We start from the raw sequence: 20249 nt of genomic DNA on the forward strand, positions 1-20249 counted from the left end.
GGTACTATACATCAATGGCTATATACCAATGCTGATTGCTGTTGAAGTTTGTTGTTGCTGCTGTTGTTTATAACTGCTGGTACAAGGTGTTGCTTGTGTTTGATGTTAGTACTTGCTGCATGGTGGCTGCTACTCTGATATTGACTATAATATACTTTATTTATGCTGTTGATATTTCTAATGTGTCTGCTGATGATCTTCTATTGACCTGTTGGTGATTTCAGTATTGTTGCTGCAACTGCTAATGTTCTTGTATACATAAAGTGGCGGATCTAGAACTTTTCAGAGGGGATTTCAGATTCCACTTACCTTCAGCCTAGCTGTAAGTCAAAGACCAAAAAAAAACCAAAAAAAAAAAGGTCACAACCAGCTGTAGAAAGCCGTAATTGTGATGTCAAAGGCTAAAGTATGAAGTTTTTCGCCAGTAGAGAGTGCTTCTATAACACACTATATATAACTCGTGGCGATTTTATCATCCACACTACAACTACAGTGTAGTCAATATATTTGGGGCGCGCGCTATTGTCAGAGGGGGTTTCAGCTGAAACCCCTAAATCCGCCACTGACATGTATGTGTCAAGTTACTTTTCAACTAGTAGATTTGTAGCTGCAATTAAGATGATATACAAAGCTGCCAGGTAAAAGTATTATTCTAATGCCAGAACATTCACACAGCTTGCAAGGAACTGGAAATGATCTTGAATTTATGATAAGTCTTCAAAACATGCATAAAGTCTTTGAGTTTCTTCATTTTACACACTATGCAAACACTGTCATAATGGTGTACTTGTATCTGATCTTGTTTGAAATTTGTTGCATACAATGGGAAAAGATGTGCATACGCTTGATTGTGTGTGTTGGTATCAGTGTGAGTGTGGAAAGTTCTACTGCAGTTAACAGTAGCATGTGTGTGGTGGTGACGAATTCAGCAAGAAGAGCTTTGCTCTTAGCCTTCTACAAGCCATATTGAAATATGGCTGCATGTGGTAACTGAAAGTCATTGCATCAAGACTGTAACAGGCTCGAAATATTTATAGCAACAGGTACTACTGTATTTATTATTATTATGTAATGGACACAATTCAATTACAAACTTAAATTAATAGGCCAGGGGCCTTGACAATGTCCATATCCAGTATCTATCCACGCAGTGTCTGTCTAAATGTTGAGATTGTTTCAGCCATAACTACTTCTTCAGGTAGGTTGTTCCAATGTTGGATTTGTTGCTAGCACTAGAATTTTAAATGGCATCGTGATTGGCTGATGTTTATTAATTTGTGAAAATTAACTGTGGGAGAGCAGGAGGCTAAAGAGCCTATAAGAACACCCCAACAAATACACTTCATATTTACAGTATAATACATGACACACAACACAAACAACAAAAACAAACAACTACAAAACCAAGCACCAAAGAATTATGTAAAATAATTAAACAAAGAAAACTTTATGTGAATTAAAATGCATACAGTGATCAGTAACTTATTCATGTGTCAGCATGTGTCAGTACTGGTAACTAAACTGGTACTATTACACTTTGCAATGACATCCCTTAGTTTTATGCTGCTGGAAGAATTGACCATACAGGAAATCCTATGTGATAGTGGAAAGTGACTTGGCAGAGATGTTAGACAAGTAGTGAAATTTTCCTGATAGCTACTTCAGTGTTGAACCTATTTGCACTCAAGAAATATCAAAATCAGCAGAAGTTTAACTCCACAAATTTTGAGCTACGTATAAAATATTATATAATTGTAAACATTCCTATTATCACAAAAGAAGAGACTAAAATTATTAATCTCTATCCAATCAATTAATGTGCAATAAGGCATTGTATATGTAGCCATTTTTATGGAATTAATAGCTACAGTATTGCAGCCATGTACTTGAATAAGGATAGAAAAGGTCTGTGCATACACACTGAAACTTTAAATCATAATTATTCATACAGTAAAATTCCCCTAGAAAGCAAAATATAGATCTATTCTGCATCTATAATTTTAGCAATGATAGTCTTTAACAAGGTAACAATTTCACTGAATGTTGGTCTCTTCTCTGGTTCACTGAGCCAACACTTGCACATGATCTCATCATACACTTCCTTAGGAGTACCCTCTGGTGCATCCATCCTGTGTCCTTGTTCCACAAACTCTCGAGCTTGCTGTTAAAAGAAAATTAATATTATAATTAACTATACTTTGTCACATGGTAGTACTATTTATTGTGTGACACAAAAAGCTGGAGATATGATGCAATAGACCAGTGTGACATTAATAGGAAGAACTTTCAGTATATTATATGCTATTGGTCAAAAATAGTACAGTAGGACCTCCATTATCCAAACACTTGTGTCCCGGTTCAATCATAAAAGTGTTTAGATAAGTGATATTTGTTGGGATAAATGAAGCCCATTCCATTTACAGATACAACACAGGGGCGGATCCAGGACCTGGCAAGGGGAGGGGCACAAACAGGCCAAGTTGTAGGTGGTTAGGGAGAGTCAGATTCTGTTGTTAGTTGCTGCATTTTTGTGCAGCAAATAATACACCTCTTAGTAGTATCTCACTGTTGATTTTTACCATTTTGACCTTTGTGAAGTCTTAAAAACTGTTTAAATAGCTCTGAATGTCTTAAACAACAGCAACACAATAATTATTTTAGAGGCGCTTAGTACGCACGAAGGTGCAGGGTGACAATTTCATAGCTAGTTTGAGTTTGGTTCGCTTTGGTTTCAGGTGAATTTTTAATAAATGCTAATAAATGTGCATATTTTCATGAGTTATATAAGCTGATCTTGGCCTGACATAAAGTTGTAATAGTATGAGAAGTAGCTATGGCTCCTCCACAAGGTCACTGGGGGGGGGGGGGGGGGGGGGGCATTTGCCCCAAATGCCCCATCCTGGATCCGCCATTGCAACAGTTTCGTTCAAAAACTCTAATAGAATTACTCTAATATAACGTTCAGTTAAGATGAAATACTCTTAGAGCAGTCACTTATACTACACGAGAGTTTGGATAATTGAAATTCGGTCATACTGTAGCAATGCAAATGTTTCACATCATGAATTCTTTTGAGATATCTGTCAACATATTCATACTGTATACTTACTGCATTTTTCATTCCAACATATGGTGGTGACCCTGAAGAATAGATCTCAAACAGTAGTACTCCATAACTCCACACATCACAAGCTCCAGTGAACTGATAAGTGCTGAATACCTACATGGTTGAAATAATGCACTGTATAAGAAATTTATCTCTACTATGTAATAATGAAAAAGCAAGGTAGCTACTCAGTTATCAATAAATGTAACCCGGTCTGGGAAAACTGGTCTTATTGCCTATTTAAAACTATTGAGAAATGTTGGTTTATGTATTTATTGTGTTGTAGCTCGCCAATAGTTGTAGACAATGTAGAAAATTTTTTACATGCTTTACACCAATTCCTTACTTTCCAGAGCTCCTACAGTACAAGTAGCCAACAGCTAAATTTTTTTTGTGGAATTTCTAAAAACATACAGCCAAGTGATCGCTTTAATATTCTGAATTATGTAACCTTCTCTTATAGCAGGACAAGATCAGCTACAGCTCACAAGTTGCTTCACAATTATTCATCAAATAATAAAATTTGTAATTTCTATTTCAATCACCTCCCTATACTTGGGAATGCTCTTCCCCCTATCAACACTTCAACACAATCAAATCAATAATTTACGAGCACTTGTGGAACCATTTTACAGAACATTTTAATCCAAGTAATTCATGCACAAATAAGTTCCTTTGCCCTTGGTATAATTGCTGCAACATTGCTCCTACCCCTAATTTTAAATTTAAATATTAAAGTTTTTTTGGCCACTAGTATGGGTTGCTAGCAGACCATCAGTGCAATATGTAATGTAATGTTATCCATCTTTTTACTGTAATTGTACCATGCAATGCACTGTAAAGTTATTTTAATCCTACAAAGTACTCACTTCGGGAGCTGTCCACTTTGCAGGAATTTGTTTGTCATCCAATGTTAATGGACAATGACCATCTTCTGCTTTTCTGCATAAGCCAAAGCCAGATATCTTTAAATTTCTATCAACCCAACAGCTTCTGGCAGCTAAATCTCGGTGAATGTATTTCTGTGAAATTACACACTCCATTCCCTGAGCAGCATCAAGAGAAAAACGTAGTAATTGATATGGAGTAAGCTTAGTTTCCCTCTTTTGTAGGAAATAAAGAAAGTTTCCACCGGGCAGCGATTCTGTTACAATGTACAATGTTTCTGTATCAGCATACATTCCAAGTAGTTTAACAATATTGTGATGATTAAGCTGTTTTAGAACTGCAGCTTCATTCAAAAAGGATTCTTTATTACTGCTATCAGAAGAACACCGTTTAACACACACTCGTATCCCAGAATCCTTCAGAATGGCTGAGAAGGTTTCTCCAAGAAACCCTTTTCCAAGTGGCTGCCCATTGAGTACGATATTATCACAGCTGATAATGTACGATGACTGGCTAGTAGAAGTTGTCTTCTTACACACAGGTCTCTTTAGTAATGCTTGTGATTGTTTAGTGATGGGAATCTGGGTCTCAACATGATGTTTGAGAAGTGCACTGACACTTGAAAATGCGTTGCTTTCAAAACTGTATTTTATCCCATCCTGTGGATGGCACAGTCATAAAACATTTATAGTAAGAATCACAAAGATTTACTTTCTAAACAAATACTACTGTATCAACCAGAAACTAAGCCAGCTATTAAAATAAACTTTAAAAAGGACAGTATGCTAATGGTTGGTGATAGTAAAGATAAGAACAAATGCTATAACCTAAAGCTAGTAGAAACCGTTACAACTAAGTGTGCTAGAAACAAGGATTATGAAAGGTATTTGATAAAATTAAATTCAGATCATAGTAACTAAAATTGCAGCAACATACTTGGTTTTCTATCTTCCGAATAATGAAGTGTTTATCCATTCCATCCCATTGGGTGGTCAACACAAAACACTTCTTATTCTCTGCATATCTTAATAGAAAATCACCATCTACCTTCAACAGTTGAATGGCAATAGAGCGAGAGATATTCCCATAGTACCACAACTCAAGCTTCTCCGCTAAAATCTGAAACACAAACTTTTGATACATACATAATAATAAAGAAAATGTTTATAAATATGCACTGCATTTAGTGACAGCAGCAGATGCACAGTGCCAGCTGTAAGATTATCCTCCATATCTGGTTTTCTAAATTGTTTTGGCACAGTTAAGATTTTATCTGGTTTATGTTGCACACCTGTGAGCTTTGATATATATATATATATATATGTGACCGGATTTCATATAACAAGGCTTCCACACACACAAAATCAAAGTTACGTTTTTACCAGAAATGGATTGCTGGCCTAATACACTATCATATTCCACACTGTACTTCCTTCAGGACTGTCAAGTCTGGTTTCTGTGGCAGCTTTCTTCCGACCCTGTCAAAGCCACGAGTGGGAGATTGGTGTCATTGAATGGCCATGGCTTTGTGATAATGGTGTGTAGTGAGCTGGGACTTAACAGAGAGCTCGCCAACAGTGTTCTCAGTCAATTTGGAGTGATTTGAGGGCCATGGAGGGCCATGGAGAGCCCAAACTTGGCCTCTGGATTCCAATCGTCTTCTTGCTTCATTTTATACCCCTATATTAAGCCCACCCACTGCCCCCCACCCTCCCACCCTATTACTACCACCTGTGATATTATTACCCGCTTGAGAAAAGCTGCCCAAAACAGGGCTAATTTTGGGTATCAGAAATGTATACACCCACTCAGTGATAGCTAGTAAATAGATGCATACTTGGTGCAAATTTTGTTTGCACAGCTGTAGGCACTGGGAAGTTATTACACAATGATTACCTACAATCGCCATATCTCCTAATGAAGCTTTGTGCGTCGAAGCCGGGTTTTGTCAAATTCAGTCACACACATATATATATATATATATATATGCACATTCAACTATTCATGCAGGCGGGAGTCACAGGACTACAAGCAGTTTACCACAGAAAGTTGCACCATGATGACTTGAGTACATACTAAATGTCCTTTATCACCATCAAACAGGATATGGACTATTAATAGAGTAGTGCCTTCATTTTCTGGCCATCAAATTGTTTTTCCGTTTTCAAACAGTACAGTAAATATGACTGTTCTATTAGAGTATATTGTCTACGGTGTATGTTCTATTAGAGTAGCTTAATGGAACACTGTATATACATAAATGAATGGGATTCATTTATCTGAACTTTTCCATTATCTTACATTCAGGGCTCAATGAGTTAGGATATAATAGAGGGACCACTGTATTTGCTACAGTACACAACACCAGGATGAGATCTATGTTCTAGCCACTGACAGTAGTGCTTGAATGGTATTGGTACAGCATCATCAATGCTGCCCTGATAACACACATACACATACACATACAACTGCAATTCTTAAGTATTGGTATGGTTGAAACATGATCATTATAATAATATATTATGCATAATAGCACCTTATCATTAGTAGCGACAGTAGCACTAGACGTTTCTGGTGTTTTACTGGTCTCAGTATTGCTCATTCCATTTTCTGTATTATAAGACACTGGCTCATACACATTGCTACTCTCTGCTGTAGTTACAAATGAACTATCAAGATCAGGAGTCACTGGAATGGGTAGCTCATGGTTGTCAAATTGTGGCATGCTGCGCCTAATGACTTTATCTTTGCGTGAGGTAGATGATGAGGATTCCACATTACCATTGCGATGTATAATTTTTGAAAACATTTTTCCTACAGTGCCACCTTTTCCAAGCTTGCCACTTGTTGATGCCTATAAAATGTATTAAAAATTGTAAATTGCCACTGAGTACTCCTGGAAGTTAACTGAGTACTCCTGGAAGTTAACTGTATAATATTATTATTATACTCCTGTAAGTCATGTATTAAGAAGGACTGCCTGAACCGCGTATAGTACCACATAGCTTGGTCACAATTTCAAGGTGAAAAGTAAAACTATAAAAGCAAATTTAAAGTCTTAAAAATATTTTCACACTAGATATACGGTTCTGTCATGTGTGGTAAGGAGACGACACCAGTCAATATAACAATAATAGCATTGGCAATTGCAGGAGCTCTCTGATCACTGGCTTTAATATATGTAGGTATACTTATTTGTAAACACATCACAGATAAAAAAAATACCAACTACACACATTTTTATACTCTGCAGAAGAAACATGCATATTAAAACACTTCAATAAACTGTCACGATCTAGGTAAGAACAAACATCTATAGTTACTTTGATAGTGGCATTGATGGCATATTGTGAAAGACGATTTTTATGGTGATCCCAATATGGGTACTCTAGTGTAGTGTCAATATCAGGAAAATGACTGCCCAGTGAGTGTTCTTGGTAGTACACAACCATCTCCTGAAACAATATCCAAATACATTTCTAAAACATGTAGTGCTGCATCTAACAGACAAACAGCTATGAAATTGCCCACAATAACTGACTCATGCAAGTTTTATTTTTCCCTCTGTACTTAAAATCTGGAACACTTTCCTCTTCATTGTAACTAAGTTCCCATCCCTAGATCACTTTTAATTTAGACACAGTTACTGCACAGTAGCTACATGCCATGTAACAAACCTGTGCATTATAATCTGCTGTGAAATCCTAGGTGGCAGCCAAGAAGTGTTTATAATGGTAAAACTTTTTTGAAAATTTGGACAAATTTGTGGTCTAAGCTTGGCACCAAATATTAATAATTTTTTTATGATTAACCTGCCATCACAGCCATTTCTTGGCTGCTGGATTTTGTGTCTTTTTCACCTTGGGTTTTTTGGGGAGTGACTTGTAATGTATCTGAACTGTGATTAATTTTATTGTATCTGATCTCTTTACACAGTAGCCGAACTCAGCATAGGGTAACTTGCAATGTAGCTGAAGCTCCACAGAGTGACTTGTTTATAACTGAGCTGTGTACAAGTGACAATGAACTCATTCCAGGGTGACTTGTAATGAAGCTGATAGGGACTCACCGATTATACTTGCATAATAATGAGCATAATAGGTATCTGAAAGCATTGGGCATGATAGGCAGACCACTTGTGCAATACTATAAATTCTTGTTCCTCAAATAAAATACAAAGCATAATCAGTGGGTCCCTAGTAGCTGAGCTGTCAACAAGGTTACTTGTTCGTAGCTAAATTTTCTAAGGATAACTTGTTATATCTGAACTCACTACAGGGTGACTTTTTTGTAGCTGAACTTTCTACAGGATGATGTTTTCAGCTGAACTCTCTACAGGGCTTGTTTGTTGCTGGATTCTCTTCCGGGTGACTTGTTTGTAGCTGAACTCTCTACACGGTGACTTTTTTTGTAGCTGAACTATTTACAGGGTGGTTTGTTGCTAACTTTGTAAAGGGTGGCTTGTTATGTAGCTGTCTATAGAGTGAACTGTTTGTTGCTGAACTCTCTAAAAGGTGACTAGTTACATAGCCGAATGTTCTGCATGGTGATTTGTAAGGTAGCTGAACTCTCTACAGAGTGACTGGTTTGTAGCTGACCTCACCACAGGGAGGCTCGATTTTAGTAGAACTCTCTATTTGTAGCTGAACTCTATACAGGGAGACTTGCTTGTAGCTGAACTCTCTACAGGGCAACTTGTTTATAGCTGAGTTCATTACAGGGTGACTTTACAGGCTGAGCTGAACGCTCTAATAGAGTAACCTAGTAACATAGCTGAATGGTCTACTAGGTTGACTGATTTATTAGAGTATTTCGATCACACACATGCTACGTACATGTAGTTGGTTTTCATATCAACTTGGTAGCTTTTAATTTGGCTCTTCTATTCTGATTTTCTATGACTATCATTCCATCTACATCCCAATCTGCCTGGGAGGCATGAAACTAATGGTTTTTTATTCACAAAACTTGAATGTGCAATCGTTACACATGAGTCATATCTCTACAATCAATCATAAGTCCTAAATTGTTGCACCAAACTTGGTACTATGATCTGTATGTAAAAAATAATGTGTTTGTATTTTATAGCAACGTTTGCACAGTTTGCAAAAATACAAAGAAGAAAACACCAAAACTTTGGTTGCTCATATCTCAGGAATGGTTGAAGCAATTTCCTGCAAATTTAGTGTGCATAAACTTAGTAAAATATTGTACATAGATAGTAAATACATTGTAAATTCAAGGTACATTGTAAACCATCACTGTAAAATTTGTTTCACTTGGATCATAAACCACAGAGCTAGGCATGTACAAAATTATATTTTGTTTCTTCCTGTCAATATACCCACAGTGTGGTGCACTGGCTTCTTGGGCCACATGACACACCATCTTGTAACAATTAAAAAATCCTTCATATCACACTATGACCTGGTTTGATCAGACATACATATCCATGGTACAGTCTTCTTTAACCAAGAATTAAACGGTGCATATAATAGTTAAGCCTACTCTTGCTTCAACTTTACATGCTATTCACTACTATTGTACATGTACACCTGTAAGTAAACAACTGTTACTAATTGGTAGGAACAAGTTGGATCAGTATCGATCAATTGTCACAGTGGTTCCAGGGGTGCACAGGGAGCAAAGCAAGTATACCCTCACTCTAAAACCTACAATAGTTTAAAATACTATTGGTGGATCAAAGAATACAATGCTGTACTGTATATGAATAGACCATCAAGGTTTGAGTAGTCTGCTTTTGCTGGCTGCTTTCCCAAGACCAGTGGCAAGCCATACAAGCAATCTGGGGCCTTGATGGAGCTCTGGCCAACCTAGGAAAGGCTGTACATATGTGCCTATAAGTTTCCTTCCGTTTTAGCCAGTTTTGAACCCTGAAAATGGCCCATACGTGAGGTTAACTTATCCCTATATACACCTTCCTCATAAATTTTCGAACAGCCGTTTACCCTTCCCACCACTGTCCTCTATTGGAGCTCATCTGATACAGTCAACCTCAAATTAAAACATATCTAAAATGGTGGAAAACCTATTAGCTGTTAGCTATTTCCATAATATTAGGTGATCAGAAAGTAAGGCGCATGTGAAATTTTGGTACATATTGCTTCAATCACTGGCAAGACACAACAATCTAAATACTTAAAACCTACATTATGCTAACATATATAAGTGATGGATCCCTAGTGATAACCCCAGTTTTTCCAAAAACAGTCACATATACTTACTGTACCCTAGTGCACCTTTCCTTCCTAAACCTGTGGCCTAGTCAGTAGTCACCCCCTTATAAGGTTTGGAAAAAAGATATATAGTTTTCTAGAAACAAGGTGACAGTCGTACTAGCAGTACAAATCACAAATCAAGTAGGTAAACTATTTCTCTAATACATAGCTAGGAGGTCATTCCTGACCATGCAATGGTCAGATTTGCAGATTACGTCTCCAAAAATTTTTACCATGTGCAAGCTAGGAAGCTTCTAGAAGTTACAGTACAGATGCAATTGCATCTTATACGTATGCATGGGGAATGAAAAGATGGAAAGACAAGGGAGAATGGTCTTAGAATTACTAAGAAGGATTCAACTTATACTTTTGGTGTGAGACTTAACCTAAAAGCTGCTAAAAATCAAAATACTCTAATAGAACAGTCAACTACTCTAATAGAACTAGTGTTTATTCTAGGATTTCTCCTTTGGGGGGAATCAGGAATTTGGGAGGGTGACCAGGTGAAGTCTAGCTGTTATATAGTTGTCCAATGTACAGCAGTTGGAATAGTTCCCAAACACTTGCAGGTTAGTCATATATATAAGGTTGTGTCATGGGTTCTGATTTTTATGATTGGGTGAAGCCAGATCATGTTTCATGGTTGGTAGAGCTTGATACATTAGTGCGTAGTAATGAGCCATCATATTCATTGTACGTATGATTCCACAAAACACTAGCAAATTAAAAGATCTACATAGATGGATTCTTCCAAGAAATAATTTAAAACTTATGGTGTTTAAAACTAAATACTAGGGAATTTTCATGGTTATAGCAAAACAGGAAGTTTTGTTTGAAATCAGGCTTTCTGAGATTAAATCTGGTGGGTATTTGTACTAGCTGTGCATGCCAATTTGAAGGTAGAATTTACAAAATTATGCTTTCTGAAATAAAAATTTAAGGAACAATTTTGTGAGTTAAACATATTATTATTTTCTAAACTGGGTAAACTTGGGCTCTCAGATATTGAATAGCCATCACTATATGCATGAATTTTTGTTAGTTGTATACATAATACCCCTAGAAGATTTTTAAAATTAATCTGATACTGAACCTGAGAGCATTTTAAGGTTGTGTTTGCAATTTTTAACCAGGAAAAATGTTACATGTAAACCACTCTTAGATTGAATCTGAGAGCATTTTTGATAAGTTTAGTGTGTCATTTTAAAAACAAGCTTAACCTGAGTATAGTTTAGTAGTCACTCACAATTTAGGGGTGAGATTTTAGGGGAACGCTCCCCCCCAACAGCCTTACAATAAACACTGAATAGAACATCCAACATAATGTTGTTTTTAAGAAGTTGCCAGTGTGTTTTCTTGATCTGTGCACTGCTATCTTACCATTGCTCCAAACATCCTGCCATATACTAATCACTTTCTGAGAACAACTTCTGTCAAATGGTTTAATATTATAGTGGGTATTTTCAGTTGTTGCTACCAACTTGATGCTTGGGTTGACATGCTTAAGTAAAACAGTTAGTTTCTTAGCATGTATACAGTTAACAAGGCTGTAGTAACTATGTGAGAACTGCTTGTTTTTGCTTTATCAGTACCAAAGTTCCATGCTGCATTTGTCTGAATCTAGCATCAATTGAAGCTAATAAAATTTAATGTCATACAGGGTTTGCACTCCCAAACCCCTTGAAGCTCAACTTTATAAGCTCGAATGATACTGCAGCATTTATGCTGTTACATTATAAGGGGGTTAGTTGTGGCCAAAAACTAGTTGTATATGTAAGGGACTTTGGACTCTGGTTGTAAAAAATTAATACGGTGATGGGGCCATAGTAGTAAAAAGTCAGATTGAAATAGCAACAAAACAGTCTGTAGCTACTGATACTACAAAGTTGAAGTTATTTTTGTGTGCATTTTAAATCTCTACAATGACCTTAAGATCCAATCAACCTGTGTACTGTCTTTGACAATCCTCTATTATGTACTGCCTTATAATCTAATAGCATTTAAAAAGTGTAGCTAGCTTGTTCTGTGTTTCTAAAATTGCTTACAACTGCACTCATATCTTGTACCCACAGCCTTTCAGTACATGGTTAAAAATAGCTTCCAGATTCAATCTTGTGATAGCTATGTTCCAAAAATTTCCAGAGGAAGCATCACTCCAGACCCTGGCCCCCTAGCTGGAAAATTCTACATATGTGTATTCTACACACTCATGGTGAGTGTATACTTGCCTTCTCAAGCCTTCTCTTCATTGATACTGTTTGAATTTTATAGTTTGAGCCACGAGACTGTAAAGCACACTAGCTATACTTAAGCCAAGCAATACACTTAATTTAGCGATCTTGTATATTGATGAATTTACAATACAAGTTTTATTAATTCATGAATTGATGTAATCAATTGGCAAAAAACCAAAACGCTTAAATTACCAAATTTAATGTACCGCTAAATTAAGGTATTTCAAACAATGGGTCATGCATAGCTGATATTCATATCCTTCCCCTTTCTGTTCTTTATGTAAAGAATAGATTTTTAGTTACTGGCTGTGCCCTTATATGGCACCTAGCATTACAACTGTTCTGGAATAATGGTGTCATTTCATCATTATTACACTTAGGTGACTCACAATATTTTACAAGCATGCATTGTGAATCACTTAAACAAAATGGCATCATTTTTCAGTCAAAAATATTACCCGAGATATTACCAAATTTAATACTGAGTAGGCTAAATTTGCAAAGTTTTTCTGTGGAGGCATGCCCCCAGATCCCCTTAGATAGAGCATGCTCCACATGCTGAGTCTGTTTGTATTAACCAGTTGTCTAGCCAACCAATCATTCATATGTTAGCAACCCCCCCCTTCTGAAATCCTAGATCTGCCCCTGCAGGTGTATGTCCCTGCTATCAATCCTTCAAAATAATAATCTAAATAATACACTTACCGCTAGTGTATTAAAACTCTTATCATCAGTAATTCTGAAAGGTCTTAATACTTGACCACCAGATATCTTTATGTGGTGAACATCATTTTTCCACCTGGTTTAAAAATTAAACATTTATTATTATTAGATCATAATACAATAAAATGTTGTATGTATAAACAATTTGACTAACAATATACCTTATGCAAATTTCATACTCTTTTTCATCGCTCTCGTTCATTTCTCGTACAAAGAAGACACCATCATCTAACTCTTTCAGTGCATCTTCAACTTCAGTGTAAGTAAATCTCACAAACCTGCGTACATGAAATCATAGATAATAGAGTACATAAAGGGATAGGAAACGCAATAATGTGACGTCACACAATACGTACATTTCTATTGGGATTCTGTGTATTACATCACGAACATACTTGTTACGCTTGCTGCGTTTGTATCAAAGAGAAACAAATTGTTGTAATGATAGAATTTTGTAACCAACGACTGTGAAACTTTGCTACAGTGAACTCAAGTAAGTAATCGAGGGAACTAGGATGGTACCAACCCTCAAGGAAGTTATACGCAAAATTAAAGGAGATTGAAAGTGAAAAAAACGGCCCAAAAATTACTTTAAACCACTTAACTTTCTTCGTAAATATATTCTATCCTTTTAACTGTGATAAACCTATCCCTTACCATTTAACAGAGAGAACCAGAGGGAATATCAGAGCAAAACAGGAACTGCTGCTTGAAGAAACGACCAAGTATCTTCCATTTTTTACCAAAAGTGTAAACCACCTAGCAGCACAATGCAAGGGTAAAAGACTGTGTTGGTGACACGCCTAGTTTACCACAAGATTCAAATGTGGAACCGGCTATGCAAGAAGCGGTATGGACAAGGCATGAAGGTAATATGAGCGAAAGTATGACAGCGTGTATGATCACGGTTAGCTAATGCAATATGCTTTGTTACAAAATCTATGGTCTCGCCAAAATCTCTCACAAATGCCTAAACACTTGCTGTAGTCTGTTGGATTACTATTTATGTTGCTTAGAACATTAATTCCCATGCTTGAGTACAAAACTGTCTTGTCCTTTCAAGTTACATGTAACGGAAATCAAACCGGAAATCGTATGCGTTTCCTATCCCTTTTATGTACTCTATTATCTATGATGAAATATTCATATAATATTGCTTTTTAGTTTATTTTACAATATGTGATGATACTTAGATTATTAGAAAGACCTTATTACAAACACCATATAACAATACATTACTAGATATGGCAAGACATCATTTGCTTGAAAATGATAAGTGTAGAGGTGTGCCTAGCACTATGCCCTTCTAGGGCTTTAAATTTGTGGCTAGAAAGATTATTCCTTAAGGTTGGACAAGATGGCTTGTGACAGTGTGTTTATATGACTACTGTTGTGTCCATGCAGTCAGTCTGTTAAAAAGCTACTGTACAAATTTGGAGTTACAAAAAAAAAACAATTTACAGAAGATCTGAATCAGTTCATGATACCACATATACAGGCATATAAATTATGCAGGTGTTTTCTAGTACACTGCAAAGATAACATCTGTTGTAGTGATATGGTAATGGCGATATAAGAAGTCTAGAGAAAAAGAAATATTTTTACTACATGGGGAGGAAAATAACAAAGGGCTATTATACATACCATGAGTGAGAGAAAGAACTGTTTTATAGTGTTGATTAACTCTTATTTAGGTGAGTGACTTAGTATATTTGTCTTTAGTATTAAGCTTGGCATACACATCCATGAGCTGAGGTGTTTGAAATGGGATTCATGTGAATTGCAATGAGAATTGCGAAACGGTTGCTACATGAATAACTCATGGTATCTTATTTTGAGGTGTGCACTTTTTATTTTCTTGGCCACACAACACACTAATGTGAGGTTTGGTATTATGCCAATGAAACTGCTTCAATGTCAGAACAATTCTCAATTCCTCTAACCCACCATTAAATACAAAATTATTTTTGTCCCATTCCCTCACTCCTTTTTATTAGAAAGGGACACTTTAATATGTATAACTAAAGTACTGCAGAGTCTGTCTGCGATACAGAGGTGTGTCTACATTGATAAGTGTAATTGTAACCATTGACATACAGCATGAAGCAATCATGCTATTACGTATAACTGCAGTGCACATACGTACCATGGATACTGTCCTAGGAAATCAGTAGGTTTTAGAACTGGCATGCTAACTGGCCGTTGTCCTCTATAAAGTATACAGACAATGTTATACTTTATCAGATTGAAATATTGATGTGTACATGTACAGTACAAACACACACACATGCTTAGGTCACAAAGGCAATTACAAAATTAACTTACAGTCGTCGTGCAGGTGACTTCCTCGGCATCAATGCACTTTTTTCGACCTGTTGCTATATGATTGATACATTGTACATAACGTAAAGTACATGATGCATTAGATGCAGTGCTTTTACAATAAGTACATGCACCCTTCTTTGAAAACCAATACACTGATTTTATTTATAATACACTAAATATAACCATTAAGCCACAAGGTTTGCATGGTGTTTTATCATAATACCACATATGGTAAACCACAGTCTATTTACATATAACACCCCTTTGAGAATAGTGCAATATGATAGTTACTACTATAAGTAGTACAACCGCAGGAAACTTTTACACAACTTATAGCTTCATTTTTTACAGAATGTAAAACTATTCTTATTTGACAGATACAACTGTACCCTGTAACTGTATATTACTGATGTAAACCTTTTCAAACACATGCTCCTTCTGAGTGCTACACCCTATACTCACCACCCTTCTGGGAAACGCTTGACAGTAGGATTTCTAAAATGATGAATGTCTAAGGAAATTTTAGAATGCCAACCACAATTTTGTTTTTGTTCTCCTGAGAACATTTTTAGTATGACTTCTCTGCATAGCAGTTCCAGTACCACCCTGCATCACTGGTTGACAATGAAACAGGCATTACTGAAAGTCAATCAACATCTTGCAAGCACCTTTTTCCATGTCAGTGTGTTATATGAATAGTTCTATTGTAACTTTGTATATTTTAAATAGTGCCGAAACAATTATTCGGTCATTTGACTATTTGGTTGGCATGACTATAACTGTAACACACACACACACACACACACACACACACACACACACACACACACACACACATACACACACAATTCTTCATCCACATTTCTCAGATACACATGAAGCCAACTTTGATGCTTTAGATAGTAGAAAAAGTGGCAGGTGCCTGTAGAAAAAGTGGCAGATGCCTGTAGAAAAAGTTCTAGTTTAGAAGCAATACAAAGATTTTTCACTTACTCCCTAACAAAGGTTTCAGTGCTTATTCAATAGAACCACTTCCTTAATAGTTGAATATTTGATCATTTTATTACGAATAGTAAAAATTACTATTTGTTTCAGCACTAATTTTAAACCTGTTCTTTATGTAAGATGTTGCCGGTTAACATGATTTTTTATCAAGTGGTTACAGTATTAATAGAAAACTGGCTAGCAATAGTAAAAAACTTTGTGTGGCTTTGTGGACTGATTGTTTACGAGTGAAATAATAATACGGACACAGTGATGATAAACAGTATTCTACCGTATCTGCTTTCAGCAATCACTGGGTGAAGTCTTCAAGTTGCAAATCTACTTTCTCTTGTGAGACAGCTTGAATAAATAATTCATCAGGAAATCAAACTGGAAGTTTGTGCGACACTGCACTCATGCATTTGTTCACGTGGTACAGTTCATTACGCTAGTTCATTACGCTAGTCTGCATTAATTATAAGGCCACCAAAACAACTGCAAAGAGCACATTTTGGCAAGGCACAGTACCGTATAGAAACCTTTACAGTCATGTATGATAGAATTTGTCAAATAAATAGCAATTGTAAAGAAAGCATTATATATTACACAAAGCTAGACTAACCTTAAGTAACTCAAGCTCTTTAACAATCACAACAATAGTAGGACGTCTCACTGCTTTATTGTCCAAGCAAGAAGTGGCTTGTGCTTTCAATTGCTTCGTTTCACCAGTCATCTTATCTAGGAATTTCTTCCGCCGCTCAACCTCAGTTAAAGCAATGAGTTTATCAGTGACAGGATCCATTATAGTAGGCTGGGTTGGTGTGGGCCATGTGTGAATGGCTACAAACAAGATGATCCCTCCAAAGGAAAACACATCCAGTGAAGTATCATAGATGGGATTGTCTGATAACACTTCAGGTGGCATGAAATCTGCTGTTCCTGGTGCTTTGGTCAGTCTCTGTAATTTTTTAACATTGGGATTAATAGATTTAGCCACGCCCATATCTGCAAGTTTTGCAACCCACAAGCAATCCACAGCAGAAGATGCTGGTAGCTGTTTTAACAGAATGTTATTAGGGGACAAGTCACGGTGAATCACAGGAGGATTTAGGGTGTGCAGATAGCAGAGCCCTCTAGCCACATCAAGCAAAATGCCAATCTTTTCTTTCATAAGTACCTTTTTATTCTGTTCAATATGTTTGGTCAAGCTCTCATCCATCAACTCCATGATCATCACAGGTATGCCTGACTGGTCTGGATAGTGAACACCAAAGAGAGTTACGATATTCGGGTGGGATAATACGCTGCATTGATAACACTCGCGAATAAAGCTGTTCTTCATTGCTTCCTTTTCTTCAGGTTCCACCCCGTCATCAACAAGTATAGAGTGGATCTTCTTGGCAGCACACACCACCCCGCAGTACTTCACAGTGTAAACGATTCCATACGCTCCTCGTCCTAACTCGCTATACTCATGATCTACGTCAGTAAGCGTAATGGCTTTTAGCTTTTCGGTAACATTTGGTAGCGCCATTATCAACTGCGCAAATACGCCTATTAACCAAACGCGCGGACCAAACTGGTGAAACGGTGCCTCCCTATTGATCACGTGATTAGTTCAATGAGAAGGCTGCGTGATAATCATTTGGCATTTACACTTTTTCATATCTTTCATGTATAGCCATACTATGTTTTAGAGTGATGAAACGTTTAATTGCAATCTGTGATTGCATCTAGCTGCTTACTAGTCTGGGCGTGGCTAGTATGACTGTTAAGCGCTTGCGCGTAATGTCTGGACTTTGAGGGACAATGCCGGAAACATGCTTCGGTCATTTTCTTCCCTCGTCAAGGCCCTCCTTTTTGTCATTATTGTCCGTGCAGCCGCTGTAATGCAATAGGTACAGATACCTTACTGAATAGCTAGCTACATTATACTTGAAAAGTTTTTAGCTAGTCCACTGGTAGCTAACACGTGTAACTTAGTCTTAGCTACATTTACAACGGTAGCTATATTTCGATTTATTAAAGCTTTGCAGCACAAGTGTTGAAGGTCATATATGACCTGCCACGTTGCGCATGCTAACAATCTTGTAAGCTATTTTGTAATTTTTTGTCCATTAGCTACATGACAAAATGTGAAATGAGCTATACAGCAGCATAAGACAAATCCTAGTGCTATAGTTATTAGCATTGTGGCCAAGCTTGGTTGTTTCTAAAATCACAACTGAGGCAGGTGCTAACCCTGTTTCTATGACGTCATTACGGATCAGATGCTCACGTGAATTATCAACAAAGAAATAATTTGAAGTTTATATTGCCATCAATTTAGAGTAGCACGATGTTTTAGAGAACTGTTGCCATAAACTGTGGTCAGGATAGTGATCTGTCGTCTGTCCTTTAGCTATGTCAGGTACGTACAACAGTGTGTAGTTGCTTAAATGCATGATTCAGTTATAGCTACAGACCTTGCAATTCAGTGCCAATACTTTCGTTTAATGCTATAGGTCCAACTTGTCTAATGACATATCTGCTGATGTTGGTAATACTTTCATTTCATCCGGAAACCTCTTGCCCATGCAGACACCTGCTTGTTTACTCTAAAGCTACTGCATAATATTATGAAGTTGTGGTATATATGAGATTAAGCAAATCTTTGGAAGGCTGCAATTGTAGAATGCAGCCTTCCGCCAGACAGGCTAGCACTTGAAGCAGAATCTTCTACAACCTTAATTATTAGCCAGATATTTAGTTATCCTTTTGAATCGGCATAAGTCTAAGAATCAACACCCATGCATGGTAGTGAATCACTCGGTCAGTAAAAATGCACGCCTTATAAACAAGCATAGCTACTTAATCTGGTGTAGCTGACTCATGCATGGGTTGGCTATCCGCCGCCGCCGCCTATGCCAGACTAGTTACTACTGTTATTTACATGTAGCTCTGGTTTTGCAATTGTCCCCACAGTTTGCATTATATATCTTTTCAATTTTATGTATAATTATAGTACCATCTCAGCTCATGAACATAACACAAGCTTTGAACTCAATAAGAGACAAGCAATTCCAGTATCTATAGCTATAACATTACTCACTGGAAATAAATCAACACTGTGAGACTTGGACAATTCTTGTCTGTGCGTCACACACTGTATAGGTCTTTGTTAAGCCAGGATGTAATATGGTGCATGCACCATCTCAGTTGTCTGTAAAAGAAGTCCAGCAGCTGAAATAGCTCACAGCCCGAATACTACATGTATTTTGTGTAAGTGTTGCATCATTAATGATTCTGTGAGGATTTTTTATGGATATAGACAACAAGCTTGGCTTGTTACACGTTTACAAATGTTATATACGGCATGTTATTGAAAAGTTTCAGCTGCAGCAGAGTGTCTACTTTAACCAGTTGTTAAACGTGACAGGGAAGCACTCACAATCTCACATATCCAATATGCCACAATCATTCTTCATGTGATGTTTACAATAAAGTGTCTAGGATAGGAATACTGCATGATGGAATGGAAATATATAGATAGCCAGTAAATTGACATGGACAACTTAAAAGGTAATGTAGCTGTCAAAAGACTCTGATGAACAGACAAAATTTTAATACAATTTTAACAGCAAGCTACAAGCATGCTAAGTGAACTTGAATGCGATAATGAAAAAGCTTAATACAATAACAACCTAGGTTATGAAAAGAAAATATAGTTTTGTTAATTTCAGATTGAAGATAAAGAATATCCACTATTAT

The 20249-nt window shown here is 36.8% G+C and overlaps 1 protein-coding gene across 2 annotated transcripts; it reads right to left on the reverse strand.

The window, feature by feature from the left end:
* Nucleotides 1-1927: 1927 nt before the first annotated feature.
* On the reverse strand, nt 1928-18100 carry LOC136256161 (tyrosine-protein kinase Fer-like). Of its 2 annotated transcripts, XM_066049099.1 has the most exons (11): nt 17122-18100; nt 15516-15568; nt 15337-15399; nt 13352-13468; nt 13173-13266; nt 7318-7449; nt 6531-6848; nt 4931-5113; nt 3976-4653; nt 3110-3220; nt 1928-2161 (listed from the first exon to the last, which is right to left on the reverse strand). In XM_066049099.1, exons 1-11 carry the CDS (start codon nt 18031-18033, stop codon nt 1982-1984), a joined length of 2841 nt encoding a protein of 946 aa, XP_065905171.1. In that variant the 5' UTR covers nt 18034-18100; the 3' UTR covers nt 1928-1981. The 2 variants fall into 2 exon arrangements, with proteins under 2 accessions (XP_065905171.1, XP_065905172.1); XM_066049100.1 differs by lacking the exons at nt 13173-13266; nt 13352-13468; nt 15337-15399; nt 15516-15568.
* Between the last annotated feature and the right edge of the window lie 2149 nt (nt 18101-20249).

Source organism: Dysidea avara, chromosome 5, assembly GCF_963678975.1.
Source record: "Dysidea avara chromosome 5, odDysAvar1.4, whole genome shotgun sequence".
Taxonomy (NCBI): domain Eukaryota; kingdom Metazoa; phylum Porifera; class Demospongiae; order Dictyoceratida; family Dysideidae; genus Dysidea; species Dysidea avara.

What these genes read in the sequence shown, in the direction of transcription:
- LOC136256161 (XM_066049099.1), bottom strand. Translation starts at nt 18,033, where the DNA reads ATGGCGCTACCAAATGTTACCGAAAAGCTAAAAGCCATTACGCTTACT. An exon ending in GAGTATGAAATTTGCATAAG is followed by an intron (nt 13,267 to 13,351) that starts GTATATTGTTAG and finishes TTTTTAAACCAG; the next exon opens with GTGGAAAAATGATGTTCACC. An exon ending in CAAAGTGGACAGCTCCCGAA is followed by an intron (nt 3,221 to 3,975) that starts GTGAGTACTTTG and finishes TCAACCATGTAG; the next exon opens with GTATTCAGCACTTATCAGTT.